At 37.4% G+C, this 12,462-nt stretch overlaps 1 protein-coding gene across 3 annotated transcripts in view; it reads left to right on the top strand.

The window, feature by feature from the left end:
• The window catches only part of PPFIA2 (PTPRF interacting protein alpha 2), a 113,017-nt gene that overhangs the window by 99,430 nt on the left and 1,125 nt on the right, over positions 1 to 12,462 (top strand). The window contains exons 21-28 of one of the 3 annotated variants that reach the window (XM_050988013.1): positions 327 to 389; positions 1,679 to 1,708; positions 3,167 to 3,342; positions 4,181 to 4,278; positions 6,063 to 6,238; positions 6,332 to 6,400; positions 7,351 to 7,510; positions 9,014 to 9,106. In XM_050988013.1, the coding sequence (XP_050843970.1) occupies positions 327 to 389; positions 1,679 to 1,708; positions 3,167 to 3,342; positions 4,181 to 4,278; positions 6,063 to 6,238; positions 6,332 to 6,400; positions 7,351 to 7,510; positions 9,014 to 9,072 (831 nt within the window). In that variant the 3' untranslated portion in view covers positions 9,073 to 9,106. Of the gene's footprint in view, positions 1 to 326; positions 390 to 1,678; positions 1,709 to 3,166; positions 3,343 to 4,180; positions 4,279 to 6,062; positions 6,239 to 6,331; positions 6,401 to 7,350; positions 9,385 to 12,462 lie in introns of those variants that run through there. The other 2 variants (XM_050988015.1, XM_050988014.1) reach the window with 2 other exon arrangements.

The raw sequence follows: 12,462 nt of genomic DNA, 5'->3' as shown, positions 1-12,462 counted from the left end.
GCGCACAGAGCTGTGACATAAAGGTTGCATTTGCCAGTTGTTTATGAGATGCAGCTTTAATGATTATTCTTTCCTTTGTGGCAGTGCTCTGCCAGATTTCATGCATCAGTTCTAGTTGTAATACTCCATCACATCTGTTCAGAAGCCGCTAATGAAAGATACAAACCAAGTTGTCTAAAGTTGTCTCTAGTTGCAGCTCGGTAGCGGCAAGAACGTGCTTGTGCTGATGGTGATGCGCTGTTAACTTACAGTGGTGCTGCCTTTCTTCTTTACCACTGCTTACCTAATGTGGATCCCACCTGCCCTCCTGCGGGCCTTGTCTGTAGCCCTCAGGCAATGTCTGGGTGACCCATGAAGAAATGGAAAATCTTGCTGCTCCAGCTAAAACGGTTAGTCCTTCCACTTCAAATGGTTTCAGTGCTCAAAAGAGGATAGGGCTGTTCCTGCTTTAACACAGGTGCCATATCTTCTGTAGGATGCATCCCAAAGCATGCCATTAAAAAGTTGCAGGGAGTAATGAAATTGAATTCAAAGAACCGTTACAGAATCTTTCAGCAAAAGAACTTACAAATGGTATTGTATTGCCATCACAAAAATTGTGTGACCCTAAAACCAGTATTGGACTTTTAGAGTATATAATAGTTTCAGTGCCACTGTCAAACCTCATTTAATGAAATGAAATTGTCACAGTTACAGGTGCAACATTTCCCCTGTAATCTACTCCCTCTTCTTCTAAATGGTGTTTTGTATTTGCTGACATAGAAAGAAATAAGAAAAGGCTTGTGAATGGGGCATTAAACAACTCCATTTTTTCATTAATGTTGAGTCTTTCATGTCCATGCTTGGATATTAATGATCTTTGATTTCAGGTGCATGGAGAGTGTAATTTATTTATTGATTTTTGTCAAATCTCTCCCTTAACACTAAAGTAAGACCTTTTTTTTTTAATGTTATTTTAGGTTTTGGTTGTTAACATTATATCATAACTCCACAAATGTGCTTGTGAAACATGGTGAAATGTTCCATAGAGATCTCTGAAAAAAAAACAGTCTTCAGTTTGGCAAACTTTATATTCAGCCAAATCCATAAATGGTGGGAGAGGTTCTGGAGCTAAATTTTAATGCAGTAAGGAATTATTTCTTCAACGTTTATGCTTCTTATAGTATTTAAAGTTTTCTCATCAGCAGTAAGGAAGCCAATTCTCACAATTTATTTTTTTTTAACTGAGCTCATTCCAGTTTTATTATTGCTGGTAAAGATAAATGCAAATGTAACAGCACTGAATTGACAAGAAGTAGTGTTGATCCTGTTTAACTGACAAGCCAGAAAAATATATTTTTTTCATTAAAAATGTTATGTAACTAATGCCCAAATTTTTAGGTAAATGCTTGTGTTTTAATTTTGAAACTGTGAAGAGTGTTTAAGTAATGCTGTAAAATTTCACCAAGATATAATGATTTTTAATCTTGAAAACTCAGCTACATTTTATGGTTTTGGTCTTAAAATTTTCCAGGTAGTTTAGCCCAGGACATTGCCACTGACCAGAGTTATTTTATATGTGCACTTTATGTGTATGTTTACATTTTCATTAACATGCATATGAAAATCACATCTTTTTATAACGAACTTTTATTGTCTTTTTACCTGCTTTACTAATTGCTTCCTGCTGATAATACAGAAAGAGTCTGAAGAAGGCAGTTGGGCTCAGGTATGATCTTTCACGTGACTTTTTTAAACTGAAAGTTGATAATAATGTAATTGGGTGCATCGATATGCATAGTGGAATATTTATTGCGACAGTATCTCAAAGACTGAACTATGATTTACATCTTTTAGAGTTCTTCTCAAAGAATATATTCTCTGGAGAGTTTTTTAGGTAAAGAAGAAATAGGTACATATGTCATGAATATTTTTCACAAAAGAAATTACTACATTCCAGGAACATATTGTATCTCCCATCTAAAAACGTGTTAAGAGTTTTAGAGAGTATGCATTTTCCTCATTTTTCAGAATAGGACAGTTAAATGTGCCATGAATTTGAGAGCTAAATTTTCTAAAACTACACCAAAAGTTTTTTTAGAATAATTGTATAAGTCACACCCAATTTATCAGTCTCGAATACTGTTGTATAATTTATTTAGAACTGCCAATTAGCTACATTTTTAAACTTTTTCTCTCTAATATATGCACACTTACATGATCTTGCTATCTTTACTCATGACATTCCTTTTCTTTTCAAAATCTCACAAGAATGAGATGCAAGGGGAGTATATTTTCCCTCTTAGATAATATATCCATCTGGCTTTAATTGTATTATTAATTTGTTTATGAAATTAAAAACAAAACCAAAGAGATAGTTAGGCTTGAAAATGATCCTGAGCATGATCCTGTTGAGGAAGTGTAAATCTTGCAATTTATTAGTTCTCAGTTCTGTTTTGTAATACAAAATAATTAACAAAAGTGGGATGTAAAAATCTATTTTTCTTTTTAATAGGGCAACTCACAACAATAGCTCCATATGCATGGCTTTTTCATGTAGTCCCTTCCTAATTTTAGCTGAACAATGAAGCCTGGGTAGAAGTTTCTAGGAGGAACCTGGTTTGCTCCTATCTCGAATAATTTCTTGAGCTCTACATATGATGGATTTAGGTTTAAAATTTTCACAGCTGAAAATATCTCATTTAAATGTAAGCCTGAGTGCCAAACAACTGAAATTAACTTTTAGTCTCTAAAGGACTTCAGGTGTGTCTCTATGAAGTGTCATTAGACTATTTATAAAATTCTTTTCCCCACATACAGAAACAAGCCTAAGTGGATTACCTGGTGTTTGTATTACCAGTTCACAGTTCAGGGTTTGCCTGGCATAAATACTCTAGAAAGTTGATTGAAAGCAAGCAAGATTACAAAACACACATGATTGTGTAACTTAAAACTTACATAAGAAAACGAGATACAACAGGCAAAACTGCTATCCATAACAAATATCTCACAGTGGTTCCCTCTTCCAGTGTTAAAACAAAGCAAAACCAGAATTACTAATTTTTTTAAGACATAAATTTTTTTTAAACATAATTTTTTTCTTTGAGACATATTTTGTTTTCAGTCTCTGACGCAGTCTTGAACAAACTCAAGAACTGTTCCCCCTCTCTGTTTTTTCCTCTCTTAGACCCTGGCTTATGGTGATATGAACCATGAATGGATAGGTAACGAATGGCTGCCCAGCCTGGGTTTACCTCAGTACCGAAGTTATTTCATGGAATGCCTGGTAGATGCGAGGATGTTGGACCACCTGACAAAGAAAGATCTGCGAGTGCACCTCAAAATGGTGGATAGCTTTCATCGGTATGTGGGCAGGAAGACTACACCCGTAAAAATGCTTCTGGGTCTGCTCTAGGGCTCAGTGCTGCAGAATAAAAACAAGTTCTGTTGTTTTGGTGTGGGAAAACATACAGAAAAGAAAGGGCTGACTGTCACAAATCTGAATTCAGATAGATTCCTTTAGTAATAGCACCCACAGTGCAATTTTGTCTCTAAAAACCAGGATACTGGTACAGATAAATTTTGTAGTGAGCAGGGAACCTTTAATATATCAATAGACTCTTGACAATACAGAAACAGTAATCATTTAAGTGGTGTGAAGTATCAGAAAGTGCTAGGCTAAGCTTCAAAGCCCTGAGATCTCATAATAATGAAAAGCTATTGTGTGTAGCACATAAAAGCTGTTAACAATACAAGCAATTTGACAGTTGTTGGGTTACCTAGGGATATAGCTAGGAGGCTAAATTGGAAATATGGAAATAAAGGCATTTAAACTTTAGGGAGAATGAGGTTTATGTGACAAGAAGTGGATTTCTTTTTAATATAATGTCTGATTTGTCACTTTTTAAAAGCCTGATTTGACAAAACATTTCACGGCTCACAAGGGCTGACCTTTTCAGATCTTTTACTTCTTTTAATGCTTTGGGTTTCTTATGCTAAAACAGTTATTCAAACATACTCATTTTGTTTTTTTCCATTTCATTCCTGAAGTCTGTGGAGTTTTTTTACCCTCTGTTCTCAAGATTTCATACATGGGTACTATGAAACACCTCATGTGAAGTGCAGGAAATACATCCTACATATGTTCCCATCTTCAAAATTATCTTTATTAACTCTGTAAATGTTTCTTTTTAAATAACAGAACAAGCTTGCAATATGGAATCATGTGTTTAAAGAGGTTGAATTATGATAGAAAAGAACTGGAAAAGCGAAGAGAAATGAGTCAGCATGAAATAAAAGGTGATAGTTGCTGGGAATGAATACTGGGAATGTTTCTTCTTTTGAAGCTTGACACTCTTAACCCATTGTCATGCCATTTAAGCAAAGCATTTAAGCATGTGCTTTAAGCAAAACTAACATAAGTCCATCTTTCTTCAGAACAAATCCTCTCTCCTTAAATTAGGCACAGTTAAGTATTTTGCTAAATTGGGGCTGCAATTCCGAATGGTGGTTTCACACATACATTTTGCTAAATTAAATTTTGGATATGGATCTTATCTGAACCTCTCTCAGGCTCAGAAGCAGAAGGCCAAACTGTGTGCAGCTCAGTGGGATGTGCTGGGGGCAACACTAAAAAATGGGAGCACTCAGGACCCTACACCCCAGCTTTTGAAAACCTTTGCCTTTGATTTCTTATATGAGAATGTATCACAGAAAGTGCTGCTTGGCGAGTCAACCAGAGGCAGTTGATTGGTACATAAGAATAGTTCCTAACTAAACTGGCCTTATTAGATTTCACAGCTGATTCTGAAGATGTTTTTTTCTGTGTAAAGCTCTCTAGAGTAGTTGCAGGCTTACTCCATGGTTCTTTTTATACATAACAATTTGGCTGGCTGGGGTTTTTTCAACTATCAGAAATGAATCCTTTGATTCCTTTGAGCTTTTCCAGCTCTAGTGACTATAGCAGTTAGCACTTCTCAAGGACAATGCTGATTAGAAGAGCTAAAAAAAAAGTTGAAGGGCTACAGTGACAGTAGGCTAGGGCTACAGCTACAGTGTGCATTTTCTCAAGGCACATTATGGCATGCACTAATGTAAAGATTTTGCCTTGGACGTGCAGGCATCAGTGCCAGTCAGCCCAAGTGGGTCTAGCTGGACACTGACATAGGGGAATTGGGTATTGGCCTCAAATTCTAGTGTGGCTTCAATACTGGTTCTTTCTAGGACAAAGGTAGTAATTCATAGCCTCCTTCACCTCATCATGCATTGGTTATTCATGGTCCCAGGTGGGATTTGGTCTCTCCCTTCCACTGTGTTTCAGCTGATCCTGACCTCAAAAAGCGAGATGCTCTCAGCCAGGCAGTGGAAAAATCCTGCTCCCAGAACAGCCACAGCAGCTAGACTTGTAAAGGTTCAGGAATAAGCCTCATTACTTAGTAAAGAAAACTCAGCACTCTGTCTCCCACTTACAACTCCAAAGATCAGTATAAGTAACTTTTTTCTTCATCTTACAGGCAGGGCAGGATACTTTTTCAGAAAAAGCTAAATCCTCAAAAATGGTTTCCTAGCTCATTTTGTTGCCTTAGCTTTATAGTTGGTATGGACCTTAACAACTCTACCAGCTTTCTGTACTAAAAATAGTTTGTCTCTAAAACAGTGAACTGATCTTTTACTTTATGGCATGTTAGTATGTGAAAGGCGCTGACACAACTCCCAAAATGTTTAACACAAAACTCACACGTGAAGCCTTGAGGAATGAATACTTCTCTGGTGCTTTTACAGTGTAAAATCTTGTCTGCAAATTGAAAAGGTATATATAGGAAGTGGGAGGAATTGCATTATGGAGATCCCCTCTGGAAGCACATTTCTCCTTTGGAAACATTATTACTTGAAGATAATTAATTACATAGAGTTTTCAATAGGACGTACTAAAGCTATATGAATAGTGCTGGCATTCCTCATGTATGAAATATGAAATAAAGCAGTAAGACATCCACAGTGCATGCACAGCCACACACATGCACCTGTAGACTTTGGAAGTTCTCAAGGTATCAGGAGACTGACATGGTGTTATGTCCTTACAGATGTGCTGGTATGGAGCAATGATCGAGTCATACGCTGGATACAAGCCATTGGCCTCCGAGAATATGCAAATAATATTTTAGAAAGTGGTGTACATGGTTCACTTATAGCACTGGATGAAAATTTTGACTACAGCAGTTTAGCTTTATTATTACAGATTCCAACACAAAACACACAGGTAAATTTGCTTACGCTAGTTCTCTTAATCTGTACCCATTATTACCTTTTATTCATCTTCAACCATTTTAATTGTTTACTTTGGTATCTCTAGGCACGGCAGATCCTTGAGAGAGAATACAACAACCTTTTAGCACTAGGAACTGAAAGACGACTTGAGGAAGTAATTAATTTTATTTTCAGTATTTATAAAATATCATACTAAAACATTAAAATTAAATTGAATGCATGAAGACATGTTAATTTTCACATTGTTAAAAAGAGTCAGTTACAGCTTAAAAAAATATTAGGAATACCCATCAAGGTTTTTAAAGTAACCTCAGCTTGTGTACATATTGGTGTCATCTTGGATGCTAAATTTGACACTGCACTCTTACCTTAAGATGAACATTTTCCAAAGAGGAAACATGCAGAATGGAGTGGAAATTTTGCTGGCCCGAGCTGGTGGTGGGGGATATGTGTGGGAGGGATGCCTGTGCAGTCTATTCTTTAGGATACTTACCCTTTTTAAAAATAAAGAAAAAAGTAGATTTTCAGTTTGTTCTTTATTGCTTTTTTTTTTCTTTAAAGTTCTTCAAAGTTAATATTAATAGAGTGGGATCTGGGGCAGTTATCTAGGAAGAGGAATCTCAAATCCAACTACGGAAATTATTTATCTTAACATAAGAGTCCAGTGCAAAAATGTTTTAAGTCTTGGACTTGGGCACATAAGGAGAAATAAAACTTTTAAGGATTTGCTGAAAATGTGAGATGCCGATGAATTCTGTGCATGCACATGAGTGTTTAATCCTTTTTTAGTACTTTATGTAAGCCTCCTAATGCAGTAATAAATCACTTTCTGTCACTGTGTAAAAAAGTTCTACTTTAGCTGATACTAAACCTTGACTATATCGAGCCAAAGATCTAAGAAGAGTTTTCTACCCCAGCATTTAATATTTCTCAAGCTTTTACTTTTACAAGCAAGTGTCAAATACATTACAGTGCCTGGATGCAGTGCAGCAGGGCAGGGTAGTTGTTATGGCACACATTTGGCACTGGTAGAGATAGCACACAGCAGGATGGTTAATCAGAAAGCTTCATTCTGCTTTATCAAATTCAACTCTGTGTTGACAGAGTGATGACAAGAACTTCAGGCGCGGCCCCTCCTGGCGACGGCAGTTCCCGCCGCGCGAGGTCCATGGGATCAGCATGATGCCGGGCGCGTCGGAAACGCTGCCCGCCGGATTCCGGCTCACCACCACATCTGGCCAGTCGCGGAAGATGGCGAGTGACGGTACGCGCTCATTTCTGCACTTCCTCCTGGAAGGCACCAGGCTCATCCTAGATGCCAAGTTGACTTTTAACACGTCTGTCTCGCACCACAATGATTGTGTTCATGTAACTAGGGCGAACCGAGTCTGGGAGAATTGAATTAGGGAATGGATTTGGCATATTATTGATTTTTTCAGGTTTATTTCAGACTGACAGTGTTTATGTAAAATATAAAAAACTGTCGATCTCACTATCCTGCAGCTGTAAAGGAAACAATCAGAAAGACTGGAATTAATTTACTAACTTTCAACTGAGACTGAATTCATCTGAGCACATTTTTCATCCTATTAGCCTCTCTAGCAGGTGGAGTGCTTTAGAGAATGCAATTAGAAAGGGTTATCACCTTTATTTTCCTATCTTACTTTCAAATTAAATAGCTTAGCCTTGACTATCAAATAATTGAAGTTGCTAACAGTCATCAGCAGATGAGTAGCTAACAAATGCTGAAATTACTATATACCAGTCCTAATTTTCTCTGGAAATCTTTTGATTTCCAAAAAAAGTACTAACTCAAAAAGGAGTGGAAAATTAACAAGCAGATCATAATTAAAAAGTAAGTAAAATTTAAAAATCATTGTAAGAGAGCAGGCAGAGGAAAGAATTCCCATCACAGCTATCTCTTCAGGTATATGGGAGATAAAGCCAAGTACACCTGCCTGAAGTTCAGAGAAATACTAGTACACAAACTGCCCCATTTAAAATAATGCCATTTATTTAATCTACAAATAGATTTATCTCAAACTTGTAGAGACTTGTAGAGATCACATCCTGTAACTTGATAATGAACTCGGTATGACATTTCGTATTGCCATCTAAATTCCATTCAAGCTATCTAAATTCCATTACAGTTTCTCACCCTTAAAAACAGAACTTTATGGTTGCAGTTACAGATGGAATAATTTACTGGTTGCATCACTGAATACCATTGACTCCTAGATTCCATGGCACTTCCATAGCCCACATTACTGTAGTATACAAGAACCTTATAAACATTAATGTATTTCATCTTCTAGTCATGGTGTGATGTAGAAAATGATATTCCCATTTTACAGATGTGGAACTAAGGCAAAAGGCAGATTCAGTGATTTACTTGAGATTTACTTGAGGACTTCCAGACAGTTAATTCTTGAGCTGGGTATACTGAATGCAGTAGACTTAAAGGGAAGTAATTTTGAAGATCTTCATCCAGGATTTGGCTTCCTATCTCCCAGCAGTAAGAGCATTAGGAATTACAACAAAATAAAGACAAAATTGAGTTTTAAACTGTATTCCCTTTAGACAGATTCCAACAGTACACCAGCCATGAAGAGAGCTGAGTTTTAAACTAGACCATGCCCAGATCATGTTAGAGAAAGCCACAGAGCAATTTAACAGCCACCCTTCCAGTGGCAAACAGACTGATACATTTTACTGATTCTAAAGAGACTCTGGTTTGTTTCCTTTTTTTTTCCTTCCTGATTTGCAGTTCCTTCATCACGACTGCAGAGGTTAGACAGCTCAACAGTTCGCACATACTCCTGCTGACAAGGCCTAGCAAAGAAGCCAGCACTGAATTGTTGTGAGTATTCTCTCGGGGCCATCATGAAAGCTCTTTATAAGTGCACTACACCCCACATTGTCCAATCCAACATGAAGCAGAGGACGTAACTAAGGACTCCCTAGGTGGTCATTTGGTCATAACAACAGTCCTAAGCTCAGTCCACAGGACACTACCAACCATATTTTGGGGAGAAGGCACAGGGAATGAACTTTCTTTATGAGAACTTGAAAGAATTCTACTAGGAGCTGGAATGGGGGGCAACACCAGTAAAGCAGAAGAAATTAATTTTTTTTGTTGTTTTAATTAAAGCTATGGCTCAATTTAGAACATCGGATAGCTGAATAGACTTATCCCTACAGAAAACCTTGAAAATTTATCTATTACAGAGATTCCTGCACTTCTCAAATCATTCAGAATTGACAAAGAAAGGATTTTCTGAGCTGGATGCAACTTTGGATCAAATTTAGTAGTGGAATTCATGTTAAATTTTTCACCATTTATCTTTTGAGTGTGGTTATTAATATCACAGAGTCACTTTTCCACAGTTCTGTGGAAATACAGTTTTCCATTTTATCTCAGCTTTTGGAAAAAATACACACATGATGAGTAGTTACGTCAATATGGCACCATTCTATGCTAGTATTTTCTCAGTAAAACAATTTCCATTTAGTTACTTGGGGAATTGCAAGGCAGTTGGAAAAAAAAATTTGACTATCAGGCATCAACTATGCTTCAAGAGCTGTTGGATATTGTATGCAAGACATGCAAGGATCTGCAAGCAAGTTGCTGGTTTTTTGTTTTGATTCCCAAGACTGGGACAGACTTGGGGCCATCGAGATTTTACTAACTCTGTGTAGGTTGAAAAAATACTTAGCAATAGCAAACGTTTACAGAGGGAAAAGTGAATCGATTGCTCAGGATCCTCCTGATGCCATAAGCCTTACTTCACAGATCTTTGAAAGATTACAAGAGTATAAAATCTTCCTCTTAGTAAAAATGGGAAATTTTGAGCCACGCCTGAAAAATAAGCTGGAGGAGGGGGTGGTTATTTGTTGGTTTTGGTTTGGTTTTTCTGAAAAAGGCAAAGTTTAGCAGCTGAATCTACAAAGAAGACAATAGTATGTGACAGAAGCACAAACTAGAGAAATGTTTTTATGTGTATGCATGTATAGATTCAAGCATGGTATTGTATGGGTTAAGTCAGTGACAGGACTCTCACAGGGTCCAGTGGTGACAGAAATGGAAGAAAGAAGTATGAAGCTATGAGCTTCAGAATCGCAGTGTTGGAAGCAATAAAGCATGACCAAGAAGTTCAAACACCAAGCTATCTCTTAGGCCAACAGTAATGGGCCAGGCACTTGAGGTGAGGCTTGAAGTGTGCAACAAAAGCAGAATGATATGCTAACAAAAATTAATTTAAGATTATTCAAACCATATATTTCCACTATATTAAAAATTATATAAAAAGTAGTAAAGGACAAACAAAAGTAAAGTAGCAGACTTTTCTAGCACTACATGTACATGGAAGGTATGTATTTTGAGCAAAAAGGTGTGCATATAAAGTTATACAAGCTATACAAGTTAACTTCAATTTCTATTGGAGTATTTGTTTCAAGTATCAGTGGTATGTATCACACCAATACTTGCTGCTTGTCCACTAGTCTACCAATGACATCCCAGTCTTAAATGCTTGAGTGGTCTATAAGGATGTCAAATTTGCATCTACATTGTAAAGGCTAATATATGAGGTTAACTGACAATAATATACTACTATTTCTCTTCTCACTTAACCATACACTCCTTTTAGAGAAGGAACAAGATGGTGTGAACTAGAACTTTTGTATATGCACTTACTGTAAGGGCAACTATAAAAGGCCATACAGGTAATAAACCAAAAAGCAAGTTCAAGTAATTTTGGATTCCAGTACATTATACTGAAAATCAAAACAACATCCCACTCCTCCCCCTCCCCCCAAAAAACAACCATGTAGGCAAAATATTTCCTTCACTATTATATCAAACTTGAAAATTTAAACAAATTGCCTGCAGCTCAAGAATGAATGCATAAACAGAAACTGCCCTTAGAAGGAGATATCAGATGGAAGGGCAAGAGAGGAGTTTTCCAAATTTTGTCAGCACAGTTCCTGACTAACTGTTTCTTTATGGAAGGAGCTGATTGATACTTGGACAAAAGGGAAGATTATTCATTACAACATACCTCCTGAAATTTTCCAGATCCATCTTAGAAAGGCTTTTGTAACACCTTGCCTAGACTACATCAGCAGCTGTGATACTCTGGTGAGGTATCTGCGTGCACAGAAGCAAGAACTAAGCAGCAGAGGGGAGGGATAGCTGGAGAAGCTGCCACACAATGCCAAGATATAAGGGAGTTTTCCATGCAGTAAAGGAGAACATGCCTAAAAAGAGCAGGCCTAAAAGAAAGCAGCAAACAGACTGCACATGGAACAAATGCAGATAGCCTGTGATTACAGCAGGCTGCAGATTCTTGCATTCTGCTACTCTTATGAAGTAAGAGACATTCTCTTACAGAGACTGTCAAAGGCTTGTCAAAACAGTTTATGTCAACATCAGTTTGGTAGAACTTCCCAGTGTCTTTATAGTGTATCCTCACAGAAGCTGTGTCTGGTTCATATGCTTTCAAACTGCATTTCAGGTGGGGGTTTTTTTGAATATTTTTTGAAACCACAATGAGCTGCTAGAAATCATGTACAGACATTCTTAGAACACTTATATGAGCTTACACTGCACAGGCCTGTTTTAGTGCACTTGGTATCAGAAATTTAATAACAATTAAGGCTGCTGGTGCTGGCCATTGGTGCTGGCCAGTGTTGCAAAGAAATGTACTACAGAGCACATGGGACCCAAGCTTTCTGCTGTGGTGGCTAGATGGGGTGGCCCAACTGAGCAGCTGCAATGTCTTTACACAGGCAGTGGATTTGGCACTAACATTATCCAAGCTTTTGCAACACTTTTAACTTCTAAAACACTTGTCATTGCCAAGTCAGAAGGGTCATTCAGGACAGATTTCTTGCCACAGGCTGGAGCAATAGAACATATTACAGCAACTTTTATTGTAATGAAATACTAAAGGAGATTTGGCAAAATGAGTTACATACTTTACCAATGAAGGGTTTGAAAGAGGATTTGTAAAGGCAAATGGAAACAGTGTTCCAAAAAGATGTGAATGATAGCTGGAAGCATCTAGTCCATAGCAAATAAACCATCAGGGTGAAAAAGGTAAATGCTGCCAAGCTGCAGTGAACGAGGAAGAAGAACCACGAAGTACATAGCAATGTCTGTACACTGAAAATGTGTTTCACATTGTGTGAAACAGGCAAAGATCTCCAGATGCA

The sequence above is a fragment of the Serinus canaria genome, chromosome 1A (genome assembly GCF_022539315.1).
Source record: "Serinus canaria isolate serCan28SL12 chromosome 1A, serCan2020, whole genome shotgun sequence".
NCBI classification, from domain to species: Eukaryota; Metazoa; Chordata; class Aves; order Passeriformes; family Fringillidae; genus Serinus; species Serinus canaria.
This window is presented reverse-complemented; position numbering and strand designations above follow the sequence as displayed.